Consider the following 19,222-nt stretch of genomic DNA (forward strand, 5'->3'; position numbering starts at 1 on the left):
CTGCATCTTTACTGCAGAAAGAGCCTCGCACTTAAAGCTTCAGTTGGCTAGAAGTGATTGACAGGACAAAGCTTAGACATACATCTGACAATAGGAATGGCTGAGTAAGTGCATTTGACTGTCCACACCTCTTATTTCTATATTGTAATCCAAAAAAAAAGTTGGCCATGGTGGCTTTAAGTGGATTGTTAAAAACAATAACTCTACATTTGCTGTAATTAAATAATTAAGTTATGATCAAAAGAGAAGCTGACATCTCAAGATACAGAAATAACTAAATTGTGATCTCAAGGTAACAACCGACTTTTAGCTTCTGAAAAAGACAACTCCACTCTCACTGTTCGTCCACAATAACGGTTCAACTCTTTTGAGTGAAATTGAAACGAAACTGACAACAACAAAAAAAGTCACTCATAGGTAGACAAAAGCTCTTTTAATGAAAATCATGTATTTTCCTATCAAGTAAAAAAGATTGATCATATGCATACTATTTATAGCTTTAACATAGCAGGCAGTATAAAAGAGTTTACATTTAAAATAGAGCATTCAAAAGCATACGTCTTCTAATAAATTGACACTGAGACATTCCCGTACATCGTCGACTCACTATGGTTCTACTTCTGGCTGGTCTGATCGGTGGTTGTTCAGCTCCTTGCTACCAGAGAAATGCATACAATGTGCAAGCCTGGACTCAAATTCACATGTCCAGAGCGTAGGGGATGATGCTGTAATGTGCTGGGTGTGCTCAATCAATCACCGCAAGTTAGAAAAAGGATTCGGGATAACATGTTGACCCAGGTAGTTTCAGTTTGACACATCTGAATTTATTTTTTTTTGTCAGCTGTGATGGCTAATCTAGGATGTCCAAGAAGTCTTTTCTGTTGATCATTTTTCACCTAGATGCCTGCATTTATGGAAGACTGCTTGATCATTTTGCTGCTGATTTGCTATTGCCGTTGTTTCACGTGGCTGTTGTTGATCTCCGAGATGAAAAGTCCACGAGTGTGCAACTGCAACTGGACAGGTAACACAAAAATATACACAAGCTTACATAATGTATATGCGTCCATCTAATCCTCAGCGGACTTCTAGGTATATGTCAGCGTATCGACATGTTTTTGGTGTAGCAGGTATATCATGCATACAGTATGCAATGTGACACTAAGGAGCTGGAGATGATTCTATATCACTAGATTTGAAAAACAAAGGATAAGAAATGTGTATCAGAAGTTCACTTTTCTATTTCAATTAGTTGACAGAAGATTCTTTGTGCTATTCATTTATTGTAGAGATTTGGAAGTTATCTTTCCAGACTACATACCAGCAACTTGACAGCTACACCAGTTTTGTAGCCACAACATCCATACTAAGCCAGTTTATCTTTAAAATGCTCTTTACATGTGAAAACATCTGTTCACACATGTGATTTCCATCCTTTGTAAAACCACATGTAAAAGTCTGGTTTTAGAAATAAGGAGAGAATTAAGGGTTATATGGAAGAAAAAAAATATGACAAGTATGTAGAGATTGTCAGCAGAATACTGAAAATACTATGATATCCCATATTTTGCTCTGTTTAAAGGACCATATGTAGGATTTAGTGGCATCTACAGGAGAGGTTGCAGATTGCAACCAAATGAACAACCCTCTGCTCACTGTGTCGGAGAACCTATGGTGGCTTTCAGCTAGTGTAGAAGTGCAAAAGGCCCTCTCTGGGCCATAGACTGAACATAAGAAGATGACGGAATCACTTTCATGTCAACCATTGGTTTTTGAAGCCTCGGGCTCAGAATTTTTGGCTGTCACCATCTTGGTTTTTTTGCATCCAGAAGTGACACAAATGATTGGATCTCAGCACAACGCTGAATAAAATTTTTTTTAGGTGACCGAAGTGGTTACAATACTTTCATGACCTAAAAACACGCTGTGAAAGGGTTAAATATCTAAGAAGAAAAAAATGGACAACTCCCATACACCGTGGTAGTGACCTGTCAATCATAGGTAGCCCCGCCCTAAAGCATACCCTGATTTATGGTCTTTTTGACTCTAAATGGACCATAATTTACTGAATGAACATCATGCTGTATTGAAGAAGACTTGACACTAGATTGAGACCATAAACTAAATCAAGTGAGAAGTAGAGTCATTTTCTCATAGACTTCTATACAACCAGAGGAGTCGCCCCCTGATGGTCATTAGACAGAATGTAAGTTCAAGACACTGTCTCATTGACTTCACTTTTCAGATAGAAGTTTGCTACCTCCTCTAGAGCCAGTGTTTGGTTTGTCCGTTCTGGGCTACTGTAGAAATATGGCGGAGCAACATGGCAGACTCCGTGGAAGAGGACTCGTTTATATAGAAATGAAGGGCTCATTCTAAATGAACAAAAACAAAACAATTCTTATTTTCAGATAACTATACGGTAGTGAAAACATAGTTATGAATACTATATTCTATTTTTGCCAATAAATCCCCTTTAACCCTACACACTGGTCCTTTAATAGACTGAAAACAATCATGTCACAGCGTGTAAGCCACTGTAAAACTTCTCTATGATTGACAGCACAATTTTTGGATTTTCCTGCCATGAAAGCTTGATTGGGTACAGTCAGAGAGGACTACGCTATATGTTTTAGTCTTTCACGCTTTTAAGTTGTAGAAGGTCCTTTTTACAAATAGATGTTTTGTACGGTTTGTTTTGTACATTAACAAAACGCTACAGTGCAATGGTTCAACCAGACTGACAACTGAAAAGAGCATAAGATCCCTATGAGCAACAGTTGAATAAGAATAGATTAACTCACCGGTCATTGGACTGAAAAACAAATTCAAAATCAAACAGTATTCTCTCCTGTCATGGAACTCTTTGGGGACATTAACTAAATATAAGTTTAAATCATTACATGTTTCTTCTTTTGGAGCAAAACTATTTCAAATGCAAGAAATAGATTTTGTGTCTGAATTATATAGTTGTTTTTTATCTCTGAAAATAGCCACGATTGAAGGAAAAAATAGAAAAATCAATATTACAGGTGATTCCAAACTTTTCAATGGCAGTGAATATCTCAATACACTCCCCCGGCGTGAGTGCATGCATCAACAGGACTTGCACTCTTTTGAATGTAAAGAGAGATAAAGTCCATAGGAAGGAGGATGGGGTGGAACACTGACTTTGACACAGAAGACCAGTATGTGTTTCCTGTGTGAAACCAAAACTCAATGTGTTGGCATTCTCTCATTTAGCTGGCTTTGTGTGGATGTACAGAATTCAAAGTGGGTTGGATGCATGCCGTGGTGAGCGAGCTGCGATATTTTAGAAGAACTCTGATATAGAATTAGAATTAGAGTTAACTTTGAAAACCTGAACATTATTTCCATTCCAAAAACTTTCTATTCTTATTTCCATCATTCCTTTACATCATTGCACAGTGCTAGTCACACACTGTAAGTAAAATAACTAATAAAGATCTCACAGCTCGCTCTCCCTTATTGTTCCCCTCATATTCAGTCCCTTGTGAAATATATATTCATATACTTTTCAACTCTCTTCATTGCCAAAAGTTTTCAGCATCTCTTTCAGGTGGAGAGAGAAAGAGTAATTATCACAGTGACCCTAGACAGAGAATTCAGACTACTTCAGTAGGTTGTGAAGAAAAGCAATTTAAATGAAGGCTGTGGAGTGGAGGGATACATTAATAGGTAGGTAGTGGTGCTAACGAGATCATTGATTTATTAACATATTTATATATTTGGAGGGTATGGGAAAAATTGCAGATGTATTATAAAACCTATTAAATTAATAAATTATATAGAACTGATTGGTGCGCAGCATGGGAGCCCACACTTGAATGCTGGGCCTGTGAATGAATAATAATGATGACAAATATATATATATATATATATATATATATATATACATATACATATATATATATATATATATATATATATATATACATATATATATATATATATATATATATACATATATATATATATATGTATATGAGGAAAGCTGCTGCTCGTGGTGGCGGTGTTAAAGAAATGTGCGCAGGAGGAGAGGATGGGGAAGGTGAGAGGGGGGAGTAGTTGGGGTGAGAGGGTGGAGAAGGTGGGATAAGAGAGGAGAGAGGAAGCATGAATAATCCATTGGAGAATCACGACAGGATTAAGACAAGGTGGAAGCCAAAAATATCCCCGGCCGAGGCAGCTTGGCGCAATAACGCTGCAACGGAGCACCACACGACAGCAAGCCACTCCTGCTGCCAGTCTCCGCCGGCTCAGGAAGCAAAACGTTTGGGGGATTATAAAAAGCCACTATGATGTCGCCGTGTACAGTAAAACTTCCAGCATGACGCAGCACAGAGCCTAGACTCTATCTGCTTTCCCGACTGCCTGTGAGACACAGAACTTTTGTTAAATGTAACATAAAATGTGTCAAACACCGGCCTAGCACTTTCCTCAATTAAACAGATGGTTTTCTGAATCCAAACTTCAACACAAAGCCTCCTGCTGAAGTCCTACAGCAAAACAAAAACAGTTTCAAGAAGTCCTTACTGATCTTTAAAGGGGCACTCCAGCAATGTTCCTCTTCAGTTCAGTGTACTTGTCACGGACAGTACTACTCACCATGTGAAAACAGCTGTGTAATTTATTTTGTGGCTCTGGTAGAACAATAAAAACAACAACAGCAAAGTCCTAATGATGTCATCTGGGTTATCTTGTTTTGTATTGGATATTTAACATTTCAGCAGAAAGCCGGCATCATAAACTGGAGGAGTGCAGTGTGAAGTATGTGGACATTATCCAGTGTTTTCAGAGCTGGGGAAAGCCTACCACTGCCCCGGCCCAGGTCGTCCGTGTGGCAGTTACTTTTTGTTTAAATTGCTTCGTTGGTTGCTAATATGCACCATTGAAACACAAGTTAAAGTTGGGTAGAAAACGTTGTTAGTTTATATTTAGAAATAGTTTTTACACTCACAAAGTCAGTTAATCTGCTTCATACAGACTGTGTGTGGGGGTGCGGTTTGATCAGACTTGAGTCACAGTGGTCTGGCAGTAGAAGTTGACATCCTGACTCAGACATACAGTAAATACTAAGTGACGTACAGCAAACCTTCAGTAGGGTAATATTCCAGCGTAGAAATAGTGCTTAGTGTCTCAGAGGGCTAAACGGGGCCCACAACAAATTTTTGCCTCAGAAACAGCCTAGCCATAGGTGAAGTCACCCTGCATAGTAGGAACTAAATGCTAACAACTTTTAGAATTTTGACCCACATAAATCCTCCACCTTTATGGAAGTGCAATACTAACATGCTGGAGTACCCCTATTCCTTTAGACATGCTTTCAAATCTGATAATGCTGAGGTAATTCCATTTTCTTCAACTGAAGTTGATCATTGACTTGACAGTGGTGGAGAAATCTGCCTTTTTTTAAAGATTTCCACTGAAATAGGCAAATCTGTGTCGGTTCGACAGACGGCGACGTTTCTACGTGCTGTAAGTGACATAAGCCGGTAAGACTCAAGCAAAGGACTCAATATGTGTATTTCTCACCGTCACCCTCCATTCCTACGCCATCTCCCTTCACCAGAAAACTTTCAATCATCCCTACCGCTGGAATCTTCACAAATTTAAATGAGGGCTTACCTCCTGTTTTTCTTTATCTCTTCCTCCCTCTAACGCCTCTCTTGCCCACATTTCCTCTCACCCTTTCTCTCCCCCCTGTGATTGTCTGCATGTGTCACTTCATTTAAAACAAGGTTAAATCTTCCCACTGCTTGGTAAAATAAGTGCAAACTAGCAAAACAGAAATCAAACTCTTCCAAACACCTAAGAAGGCAACCAGAAAAACACCAACACAATACCTCGGCAACATGTGTGCACAACACAAAGCCGTGCAGAGCTGTACAGAGCTGTACACTGCTCTTGAGTACACTGCTCTGAGTGACATTAGAGTTAGAATATACATTAGAATATCCACAGCATTGGGGATCTAACAGTGACTAGAGGTGGTAAGATGGGAGATTACAAGTCATTCTTTAGGAATATCTCGACATGTGAAACACAATTTCTGGGCACAAATATGCATGCTTTGATGTTTCATAGGGACATCATATGTACAAATTCATATGACTGAGTGATTTTTGTAAGATGAACAGTTATGAGAAAGGCATTAAGAATTAACAGCATTTAGAAGCCTAAATCCCACAGTATCGTTACAATATCAAATGACAAGTTACCATCCAATTTAATACACTTCCACTCACCTATTCAAACATTTCACATCACTGTCATCTCATCACGGTGTTTTTTTTTACTGTGCCTGGCTATAAAGACATTCTCCATATTAATGTCTCAGTCCCAATGTAACAAAAATATTCCACCTCAAAGATGTCGACGTCTGCATCGAAATGTTGGAAAACACATGTAAGGCAATGAAGAGCACAGACGTATGTACCAGATGCTTACAACCCAAAAGAACACAAAAGAGGAATACCACCCACTTTAAGAAACCAGTCTAGTCAGGTACAGAGAGTCAGATCAGTCATTATGATCACGAATCCCTCAAAACCAGAAGTTAAAGTAGAAACAGAGACTGACTGTGTTGGCCCATCTGAACTAGATTTTAAGATGCAATGTTGATTAGCCAGCAGAAAATGTTATTTTTTTTATTTAATTTCTCTACATACAGTTATTACTGCACATAATGTTGCTTTGCATTAATTTCTTACTACCTTGAAAGGTTGTTGTGAGAATATGTTGTGTCCCCAAAAAAGGTCTCTTCTTAATCTCCAAAAATCTGAACATGTTTACTTTTAAAACACTGCCATGGAACATTTGGAGAACTTTGCTCTGTCCACAAAGTTAACATTCAAAGTGAGACTATGAAGCTTTTTAAAGAGGAAATGACATATCATTCTTCTTGCGAATGAAAAGTTAACTACAATAGCAATACCATTTACACTTAACTTAGTTAATACACTCCTAGGGGTTCTGCCATTACAACCTTTTTTTAAACCTAAACAGCTGTATAACTGTTTAGGTAAAGAAAAAAAAAAATTCCACATTCTCTCTCTTACTTATTAAATTTCATGAGGAAAAAAGATACCACAACCTCCCTTGCTCTGGCATGGCAAGTAGCTTCTGGTGGTTCATGCTAGCTAATTAGGGCTAATCACACTGCACTTTGACCCAGGCTAAGTGAGCTGTTAGCCTGGGGCTAACATATCTTTCACCCTGGCACATTCCAAAGTGGGCTAACCAAGACTTAAGCTAGTGCTTGCTGGCCATGCTCCAGAGCAGGGTTAGTCTCTAGTTTGTGGGGTTATCCCCTGAAAAATGAATAAACACAAGACTAAAATGTGTTAGTGTGATGAGCTAAAGTAAACACTGGTATTGTTTAAAATTTAACCAATTTAACCTTAACAGTAGCCATGTGTTACGACTGAAATTCAACCCAGGGCTAGTAGAATGGCAGTGTTAATCGTAAAGCACTAAGCATAGGTTCACAATGTGTGACTGTGTGAAAAGGGGCCACGTTATCCCAATATGCAGTGCGGAAAGCTCAATTTTAGCAAACTCAAAATAGTTACTGAATAACAGATATTACAGAGTCAGTTTGTCAAATGTATTATCCTTCTGACTTGTTACACAAAATGTAGCATTTAAAATGATTCCATAATTATTACTTGAGGACAGCCACAGTTCAGCTGAAGAAAGCCACAGCTTAGTCCACTCCGTTATGTTTCAGATGGGTTAAGACAACCTCACAACCTGTTCAAAGAACATTTTAGTAACCAACAATTTCCCGGATACAATCTTTCTTGCTCTGGCATGACCAGAGGCTTTTGGTGGCTAAATTGTAGTTAATGGAAGCACATTTGCTGTTTAACATGTTTAACATAACTGAAATTAATACTGAGTCAATCCAATGACTTTTTCCCATTACTGTAATGTGTAGACATGGTGGCCAATGTTTAGCAAAAAGTCAGATTAACTATAGTTTTAAAGATATATATATATATATATATATATATATATATATTATTAGATATAATATTCTAAAAACCACATATATTATAACATTCAGTTGCTGGTTTCTATGAATAACCTAAGACTGTTAAGTTATAAACCAGTCTTCATTATGCCCTTAGATTGTTGTAATGTGATGCAGTTGTGCTACTACAATGTAGCCTCTCACAAAAAGTTAGTATCACCTGACTCTTCAGGGATCTGGATTGAAACAGTACTTGGTCACCGTATGGTAAAAAAGTATTCGTCTAACTTCACTTCCTTAAGCAAACATGTTTTCTGATTGTTTTGTGGTTTGATCAAGAGCTGACCATGAGGACTGGACTTCCCATACATAGCATTTGTAACTTGTTAAAATGAGTAGTATACCCTTTTAAGATACAGTATTTAAGGCTCAGACTTTGGCAAAGTTGAACTGACCAGACTCCTCCAAATACATTGAATAATAAGAGCAAACAACCTTGTGTCCTCTTACCAGAGTTACATGGACACATTATACTCATGTATTGTATCCTTACTTCATGTGTTTGGGTCATACAACTCAAGTAGTTATACAAAACCATAGTTTAGACAATGTTGTATGGAACAGAAGCATAAAGATAGGTTCTTGACAGCCACACAAACCTGTAAGTATTGCTACTAAGATAGATAGATAGATAGATAGATACTGTAGATAGATAGATACTGTAGATAGATAGATAGATAGATAGATAGATACTGTAGATAGATAGATCTTCTGCACAATGTTGAAACTTGATGAAAAATGTTGAATTACTATAGATGCCATTAAATAACAAGTTTGATGAATGGGGGACACTAGAGCCTATTTTTTTTACTTAGTTAGTTGGCATACAAGATAGATGAGTTGCAATAAAACAGCCATTTGTCCTCTGAGGCTGTGGTTACAATGTAGATTATTCAACAAACAAAGCGGTGATTGCATATTTTTATTGCCCTGTATTGTGCAATCTCTTCCTGTACAAACTGAATATGTGCTGGTGCATGTTCAAAGGACAGTACACCCTATCTACCTGCCCAAACATTTACTTTCAATATACCACAAAATATTTTAGCGTATATATTGCTACTTTAATTGTGTTTCTGCTTTTTGATGATAATGCATTGTACTCATTATTTTTTGTGAAAAATAGATTCTGAGGCAACCTCAACTAACATCCCAATTGATGCCATATCAGTATTTCAGCAATATTTTCATGCTGTAGTATCACATACATTTTAGTTATGATACCCCCATAGAAGACAAAAAGAAGCTACAACACACCATACAGCAGGAGCTTACAGAGTGGATCCAATGAAGCTGATTTGTAACATTAGAAAATGTGCAATGTTTGTACGGTCACCATTATCTGTTTTTCTTCTGAATTAAAGATTTACGTGGATGAAAGTACGTTTTATGTGTGATTATAAAGAAAGTGAATAAATGTGACTCAAACAACCACATTTTACGATTAATGAATAGGATTCAAACTATTTTTGTACACAGAAACAAACTCTGATATGAAAAACATACTATCAACAAATCTAATGAAATGACCAAAACCACCAATGTATTGATCCTGTGTGTATCAAAGCCTTATATCTTATTCCTCTGTGCCATATAGCTCTATTACTGAGTTGCTAATTAATATGCTGCTGAAAATAGTCCTACACATGCACCCATGTTTGAGTAACCTTTCTTGACTACTACTGTGCAACCAATGGGAACCAAGCCTATCTTCAGTGGATTTGAGATCTACCAATACAGTAGGGTGAGTAAATTAGAACATTTTAAGAGATGGACTGACAAGGTTTTGGTCTGATTTTGGTTTTGGTCTTTTCAGGGATTTTTTGACAGTAAGAATAATTTTGAATGATGCCAAGCTCATAGTTTAAAGGGACAGTGTGTAGGATTTGGTGGCATCTAGCGGTGTGATTGCAAATTGCAATACCCATCCGCACACACTCCCTTTCCACACTGAAATAACGTATGCCCTCAAGTGCAAAACCACGGTAATGCAGTTCGCCTTGCTCTGAGGCCATCCTTACCACAATAACACTTTTGTGGGAGCAGCGCAAGTTAGACAGCGGCTGGCGGTGCCACGGTTTTGCCCTCTGCGGTTTCACAAGCATGTTGGAAAATTACGATGGCCTTCAGGTAATGAAAGACGTGAAAGACCTTCTCTAGAGCCAGTGTTTGGTTTGTCCATTCTGGCGTACTGTAGAAACATGGCGGTGCAACATGGCGGACTCTGTGACTATATGAAGGGCTTAACCCAAGCTAACGAAAACACAACCATTCTTTCAGGTGATTGTTCACTAATGAAAACATAGTTATGAATATTATATTCCATTTCTGCTAATAGATCCCTTGAAATGCTTCACACTGGCCCTTTAAGCTTTTTTTTTTTTTTTTTTCAAAAGATGAAGACACTATAAATATGTGTTTAAATATCGGATATCACATGCTGTTTATACAACCCATTGGTAAGACTCAGTGTGTTGCCTTGGAGGAATTTCTTATTCATTTATAATAATGCTATTTAAATACACAGGTGCCTAATCAGACAGTATTCAGCATTGGGAATGATGCTAATTGTAAGAAAGCCGAAAAGTTGTAAAAGTAGCTAGGTAACAGCAATAGCTTTCTAGACAGCAATGACAGCTTGCCCAAGTGGACAGCAAGTATATTTAGGGATGATGAATCAGAGTAGTGACCGGTAATGCTAAATACTGAAATCTTTGCAGTTAAGCTTGGCCTGCTGTAAAGCAAACTGTAATAATTGTATTTCAGACAGATTCTGTAAATTTATGACCTACGTTTTTGTGAAAAGTGATGTTTACAAACCCTGATAATCTGTTGTGTTGTTTCAAAAAGGGCTGTCAAGTAGTAGATGACTTCCTTAAATGTTAGGACCAAGTACATAATGTAAAGGAGTCAAGACACAAACAAACAGTAAATTGGTGTCCACAGTTTCCCATATAAAAACGTGAATCATCAACAAACATTGACACTGCAGTGTGTGCAAGGAATACGATCTAGTATAATGGTAACATTCCACTGTTTATTACTGGCCTACTGTGTTCAACTTTTTTCCCTTTTTATTCTTTTTTTAAGAAAATTCTGTCATTAAAAATCTTTCTATAGTATATTTTTTTCTTAGAAAATATAGAAAAGAGAAATTTACAGTTATTTTACACATGAAATATCCTCTGGCTTTTGTTTTGGAACAGATGTGACTCATTTTGTCCTTTTGCAGCACATGGTGTTACAGAATATGCATCGAAACAACAAATATAAGTCACTACAGTGTAGCAAAAAAAACAGAAGAAAAAACCCCCCGCAGACTTCATACAGAAAAATTAAATACATGCATACATACAATACAGTGCCATGCAAACACAGTTCATTTTGGGAAGTAAATTGTTTAAGATTTGCATTTCTTTCCCGTGTTTCAAACATTTCATGCCTTCTTGCTATACATACATGACATGGCTTTTACATAATGTGACATTCACTGCAGCTGCTGCAAGAAGTAGCTTGCCAAAAACTCCTCCCTTCTAAGTAGGCCAATGTTTGGTTGATGAAAGTTATAAGGTTCCTATTATTGACATTTCAGCAGTTGAGATTACTTTCTAACTCCAGAGAAGCAGGAAATGTGTTTGTGGTAAAGTATGGCAGGTAAACAATGATTCCTTTCTACCTTTGTGTCTCATTTGCTCACTGATATTAATTTTTACACAAACTGGGTTTTGACAATTAGTTATTGATTTTCCACTTGAATCTTACTCCCTCGTCCAATTCTATGTCAAACACATATTTCTCACTCACATTTGGTCCAGTATGATCATTCTAATCTCCCCGCACGCCTGTTTATTAGCTGTCCTCTGTCAGAGTCGTTCACTTTCTCAGAGGCACCACAAGGAAACAAGACAGCAGTGTCCCCTCAATGACAGCCCCGTAAGAACCAGCCAATCACTTAAGAAGATATTGACTGGTCTGCAATCAGCCACATCTGCTCTCTATCACACGCCACCAGCTAAGATCTGCCTACAAAGAGGTCAGTGTGAGATTGGTATCTGTCAGAGCTGCTGACCTTGAGTGTGTTTGTTTTGGTACCGCAACCAAGATTCTTATCGGGCCGTGGCCCATATAATACATACATATAAATAAAACACTCTAGGTAGACGGCAGACATTTTAGACTTCTTGGACTGACTATTTAAAGATGGTATTTGTGTGTGTGTGTGTGTGTGTGTGTGTGTGTGTGTGTGTGTGTGTGCCTTCACATTTAGAATGCTCCAAATAGATAGCTGAAGTCTTGACGTCACTTCCTGGCTAGATGCTGTTCTTAAGCTATCATAGCTCAATAGTATATCTCATTGTCTTTAATTGGCCTCTCTGAAAGTGAAATGCTCTGCTGTGGTTTACTACTCCAAGATCAATGGGTGTCTTTTATAGTATTTGCTATTAGCATTCAAACCCTTAATGATTGCAAAACAAAAGTTATATGATTGATTTGTTAACATGAAAAAAAGCTCTTAAAACAACCTGGTTTTCTAGCATGGCCTTGAACATATTATACATCACTGTAACAATTCTCTTCCTTGGCTGGTGCCAATGCTAGTGCTAGTGCTATGTCATATCTAGTCTTTCAAGCTGTTGTTATTAACCCAGAATGGTCTTAGGCTTGGGGAAATGGTGTTCATTAAAGCAGCATTTTTTTGGTCACGTGGGGGCCTTGGAACATGCTGAAAAACACATCTTGACAAATTATCACCTCAAAAAGTAGGCATGTATTAGAAAGCAATTGCTTATTTACACATCTAGCAGATACGGAGCAACATCAGCAACAATTTGGCATTGTGTTTCTGATCGCCTGATCAATGTAAGTCCAATATTCACTCTTCTTTAAGCTCTGTTTTGGTCTCCACCTACTCCTGATGGACATATGTGGCTCTTTAGCCGCTAAATGCTACGTCCACTAATTTTCTCTGTCTGCTATTTGTTGCTGGGAAGGTAGCAAAGAGAAGGTATATCAAAGCTTTTTCACAGGACAAGCTGCCTACTGCTGGAAACGAGGTTAATGAGAGTAGTGACAGTGAACCATACAGTTAGGCTGCTGGCCACAAAATAATGGGCTAAAAGACACTACAATGCTCTGCAGAGCTGAGGTGAACAACAGAGTTGGTAAAAATCCTCTGCGATCTTGTCACAATGATCAACCCCTTTGTATAAACTTTGTATTTTGATCCATTGTCAACAAACATATTGATTAGTGTAGCTTTAAAAGGTGGTAAAAACACAGATATTAAGTAAACAATGATTATGCAATTTTCTTTTTAAAACGAACTATGTCTATAAAATGGAGAGAACAAAATACAAAGATAATGTTGTAGGGCTGGATTAGTGGTAATTTGTTTTATTACAAATGTCAATGATTTTGAATAACTTTACCTCACTTCTGGAACAAAAACCCAGACGTTCTAGTTTCACTACGGCTCTTTATCAGTTTTTTCACGCTATTCAGAGACAGTCTATTTAACAATAGGTGCTTCACTGCTTAATTTAAAGCCTGCTTCACAAACCTGAACATTAAATAGCAATCATTCAAATTAGCTTGAATGATTTATGATTCGTGGTTGGTTTCTGTGAAAGTTCAAACTTACTGAGACTTTTTTTGTTGTTATAGAACTCTGTCAAACAAAAAAATATGTACACTATTTGGCACCACTGCTAGTTTTAAATCACATTCAGACCTTCCAATTACCAGTGCCATGCCATAAGCTTTTGTAAGTGGATCACAGAGACATTCATACTCTCTCAGGAACTTTCCATTGTTATCAACCTGCAAGAAAGTTCCATATTTCCAGCCATGGAAACACCCTTCACATTTGGTTTTACTGGTCTGGTGCAAAAGCAGTTTAGGATAAGTCATACTCAGGCTTACTGCCTTTTAAAAATACTGCTGCACGACAGTTACTTATCACTTCCCCTTCATAAGCTGCAGCCCACTGCAGTTCCTACGACCTTATTTGCCCTCTGGAATAAAGCAGGAATATTTGTCTCTGCTAATATGAACCTCGACGGTTCAATTTGCCGATGCAATGTGCAATATAATTCTTCATAATGGACACAGTGTATGCCATCTGCCCAGTTCAGCTGTTCAGCTATTTTTTAATGTCACAGAAAAGCATGTTGTGTGATCTCCACAGTTTCTCTCCTTCCATGGAATTTGGTTTTGTTTGTTTTTGCAGTTATCACGGTGTGAGGAGTAAGGCGCGCGTGCAGTCGTCTCCTGCACAGTTTCATTTATACACTTTTGTATGATCCCACTAACCACTTTCACCAACTTGTCCTTGGCTTAACAGACTGCTATGTTCCTCACTCACTTCTTTTGAGTTAAGGGCAGCAGGAGATGAACATAGAATTGCTAATATTTAAATGGACTCACATACCGATTGTTTGGAATTTACTTACAGACTTAGCGAGCATAAGTTCTGGGAACTAACTTGTCTAATATACCAAATAGTTGGGAAAGAGCTTGAGAACCGTGGGCATGCTGCAGTTTGTGCAAATGAGATACACTGTCCAGACTGAAGGACTGAATGACTGACCAGTGGGGCTGCGCTCTACTCTGGCCAGCTTAGCTGCTATTGGTTGGGAGTGATCAGTTCCCACTCCTCAGGGGACTTCTCGGACGCCCCTTTACCTCAAGAGGCGCCTCACCATTGGAGGATACCTCTAATCCACCAATAACTGACGGATAACCACTGATACTCATTGCTAAAATTACAAACTACTCAGACGTTTGTCACATGATCAGGATTCTCCCTGACTTCAATGCACTCTATCTCCTCCCTTTCTCTTTCCCTCTCCCGCTCCCTTTCCCTCTCCCTCTCCTTGCGCTTGGCCCGTTTCTTTTTCTTGTGTCTCTTTTTGGACGGTGGGAAGAAGGTCAGGAAGACGGGCAGGATGACAAAGCAGTGCAGCACGGTGCAACCCGCCGTGAGGAGGGAGCACTTGAACAGTGTGTAGGTCAGATTGGAAGGCACAAACACCAGGGGCATGATCCCGATCACAAAGCAGGATGCGTTCTGCAGGATGGCCGCCCCGTGCTCCTCCAGTGCCAACTTGATGCACTGCGTCCTAGTGTGCTCGGTGGCCAGCACAAAAGTGTACAGGTGTGGTGCACAGTGATCCATGGCGAAGTTGAGGGTATAAATAAGGCACAGGATTGAGATGCTGTCCATGCCGACGTTCCAGAGGGTCATCAAACCCAAGACGCCCAGCTCCACGGACGTTACCGTGAGGATGAGCCAGAAGTTCCCCAATGGGTTGATGACCAGGAAGAAAGTGAGGATGAGGATTGTGAGTACGCTGAAGCCTGAGGTCAGGATGGGCGAGATGACAGAGGAGCTGTAGCGGTCCATAAACACAAATGTGGGATTGAAGGCAATGAATTTGATGCTGTTGATCAGCATCAACGGACGAAGCTTTTCCAGAAGCTCCACCACCTCCTCTCGCTTCTTCTCTGTCGTCCGTGCGACCAGGTACATCCGAGAGGCGATAATGTCGTACTCATCAGTCTCGCGGTTCTTGGAGAAAATGATGTCCTCAGTGAAGTGCTGGTACTCCGGGCTGCGAAGGAAGGAGCCCTTGAGGATGGTGATGAAGTCGCTCTTGGTTGACGCGCTCACATTCACCACGCGCAGGTAATGGAAGAAGTTGTCCATCCAAGAGATCTTGTTGAAGCCATGACTCAGGGTCTTCAGGTGCTCCTGTACCGTGGAGTTCCAGTACTCGATGGGCTCATAAATGTAGAACCCAATCACAGGACTGTAGTTACTGAAGTATTTCTGCTGGGTCAGAGCGTACGAAACACTCGGAGAGTTACTAGCCAGCAGGTTCACTATATTTGATCCATCACTGATCTGTAAACATCCCATGAATGAAAAAGAGGCGTAGATGAGATATAGAATGACCACAAAGGGTTTGACATAGGTGTTAGTAATCCATTCTGTGTAGTGCTCACGCAGGAAGTGCTGGATGAAGTGATTCTGGTAGGGGACGCTGTCGTGGTGTGTGGACAAGTCATGGCCATCACTCATCATGGTTTTGAACCATGTGGGCTGGCGGTCCAGGTACTCCACTGAGGGGATTTTACAACAGAAAACACTGTGATAGCGGTTCTGCTCTAGCTGTCCGGCAAACACCAGGCAGGAGCCGTAGAAGGAGAAAACGTAGAAGTAGTTGACCAGGATGGCAACGCACATGCTCTGGCAGAAGATTTTCACCGACTCGATGTTGGTGAAAGGGCTAGCTCCCATGCCAAAGGTGATGATGTAGAGGGAGCTGGTCATGGTGTAGCACACCATCACATCAGCAAAAGCGTCCGCCACGCGCTCCTTGAAGGGGAGGTTTTCCCTCGTTCTCCTCCAGCCTGCCAGCAGCTCGAACACCCCTTTGGTTCCATGGCCTAGAATGAAAGAGAGAGAACTCAGTAAGAATTCTGTTTGCATTGATGTATTAGCACTGTGTACATCAAACATGACATGGTTTAGAAAATCATTCTCTTTGCATGATATAATCATTCCTAGGAAGTGAAACGGTCCTTGTCTCAGAGGGATTTTGGTGCCACTGAGTAATAGCATTATCAGAATACTCTGGATTGCTAAAACTACATTTTTGTGACTGAACTGAACTGCTACACATGATGTTATTAAGCAGCATCAACAGATATACAAAATATATCATTACAAATGAGCACAACATTTTGAAGAATTTCTTTCAATTTGGATCTTATCTTTAAGCTTATGTTCCACCATAACAACTACTTTATGACGGCATCTTCAGATGCCATGTTTTGTCCAAAAACTGATTAAATTATTAAAATAAAGCAGAGAAAAACTGAGACCACAATCTGAAGCTTGATTTCGGCAATCTTCAGATTTTTGTTGATTTGACATCTGGGGCACCGTGTTTTGCAGCGCAAGAATGAATCGATTTGAGGTCCCTACCACTCTGATTTGCGTCTCTGACAGTGCCAGAGACTAATGGAAAAACACAGGTCCAAAGAAAAGTTCAAGTCATTTTGAACTAGTGGTCATAACATAAACCTGTAGTATTGTTATAGCATCCTGTGTTTCTTTGTTGAGGAACATTGAGAATATTTTTACAAGAAAAAGTTGAAATGGGAATTTAAATTTTCTGACTCCTCAACTCTATGAGATTTGTTAAAACCTTGTTGGCATGTACAGGACTCAAGTACTCTGATATAGAATGAATGTCAAATCAGCCAGTATGTTCACACCAATATCTCGGTAGAGATTACAAAAAAGATCGGAAGATACCCTGATATATATTACAAAAAAGTATTTTTTGTAATTATGATTTTTGACATGAAGTTCTGAGGGCTCCATGATCAACTAGCTGGCATCAAAGTTTACTGGAGCATTTTCATAAAAGCAGTAAATATGTCCGGGTATCTGCCAATCTTCGCTGTCCAACGTGGCTTATGGAGGCCGCCATGTCCAGTACACACTTCAATACACAAGTGCTAAAGAAAGAAGACAATGCACAGATGTTTTGGGGTATTTTCACCATGTACGGTTTTAGTGTGACACGACAGATTAAAAATAAAATTAAAATTCGAACATGCTTGGTTAAACTCCTCTAATAGAGACACAGGCTTTCCTTTTCAGCTCATATCTGAGATATAGTTGTACACAGTCCTCCCTACCATGCACCAGTAAGCAGCATCCAAATCTGTCTGCAGCAGGCCCATTCATGTGAGTCAAATCTGTGGGATTTTCACCAGTCGAAAAATATAGACATGAATACACAACGTTCAAAGGCATGTGCTCCATAGTGCAAAATCTCCCACACAGGAACACCCGCCCGCCCACGCACACTGTTTATTTATTTGTAAAATGCCTGAGCTGCATTTCTGATGAGGGGGAAACTTCTGCGAGGGAATGTGCTATGAATTTCTGAACGCTCAAATCAATTTCCTCCATCATGTAAATATTTCAGTACAAGTGAACACTGGATTGGGCCCGTGCATATGCCACTCGGCCAACATTTAAAGCTGTAAAATGTTCTTTTCAAACCTAGCAGGTGAGAGGCATTGCAACACTTGACAGCATTGTAAATTTCCCCTTGTCTGATACAGAGAGAAAAAGAGTTAATTAACTATAAAGGATTAGGCCTTTGTAATGAGCTGGCTAGATGGTTTTTCTGTGCTGCAAGTCAATTTGTTAGTGTCAGTTGGTTTAGAGGGTGTGGAGACAATGGGAATTCATGCCCATGTTTTTTCCAACATTACACCAGGGGCGTCAGCATCCATTTCCCTTCACCAGTTACCAGATAGGATGTTAAGTAGCGTGTCATTTGCTAGTCATGATTGGAAAAGCCCTGGGATTTATTATAGTGATTGATTGCTGGCAGGAGGAGGTGGATAGTAACAATGAGCCCATTTGGTAAAGTATCTCTGGTTACGATTGATGTTTTGTTTTTTACTGATGCATAGCTAGAACTTGTGTTATGAAGTCTTTATCTTTGGATACTCGTTCACTTACATCGCAAAATATATTGTATCTGTATGTTGTAGGGAATAACAGTTCCTTTATTACTGTATATTTTCAGATAGAGTAAAACATTTAAAAAAGGCCATAAACAGTGATGCATACTGATTGTGCTGCAGCTGTTTATTTTCATTATTTTTGGTGGGGCTATTGTTTTGAAGCTTTGATTTATGGATTTTGGCCACAACCAAATTTGGATGTGATGGTGGAGGGAGGGATGTGCATTGCCTGATTGACAGGTCGTCAAGCCATAAATTATACCCTGCTTTATTATGTATTTTACTGTAAATAGGACCACAATGTACTAAATGTATTGAAGAAGATATTTTACTGAGGTAATATATTAAGTGAGAAGTGGGTCTATTTCCTTTATTTTCTCATAGACTTCTATACAATCACATTATTTTTGCCACCGGAGGAGTTGCCCCCTGATGGCCATTAGAAAGAATGCAGGTTTAAGGCACTTTAGCATTGGCTTCACTTTTCAGACCTGGAGGCTACGTCCACCTCTTTCATACAGTGAACCTAACGAGGGGCGCCATGGCACCAGGATGCCTTGGAGATTTTCATGATCAATCACAGGCAATGGTGAAAAAAAAGTTCCA

General features: G+C 39.3%; 1 protein-coding gene across 1 annotated transcript in view; it reads right to left on the reverse strand.

Annotated features, from left to right (window-relative positions):
- Positions 1 to 8,693: 8,693 nt before the first annotated feature.
- ptchd4 (patched domain containing 4) overlaps positions 8,694 to 19,222 on the reverse strand; it is a 52,231-nt gene continuing 41,702 nt past the window's right edge. Inside the window, exon 3 of the mRNA XM_068708748.1 lies at positions 8,694 to 16,510. Coding sequence (XP_068564849.1) covers positions 14,835 to 16,510 — 1,676 coding nt within the window. The 3' untranslated portion in view covers positions 8,694 to 14,834. The remainder of the gene's footprint in view (positions 16,511 to 19,222) is intronic.

The sequence above is a fragment of the Cebidichthys violaceus genome, unplaced genomic scaffold, assembly GCF_023349555.1.
Source record: "Cebidichthys violaceus isolate CVI_PGR_0920_01 unplaced genomic scaffold, fCebVio1.0.p SCAF_14, whole genome shotgun sequence".
NCBI classification, from domain to species: Eukaryota; Metazoa; Chordata; class Actinopteri; order Perciformes; family Stichaeidae; genus Cebidichthys; species Cebidichthys violaceus.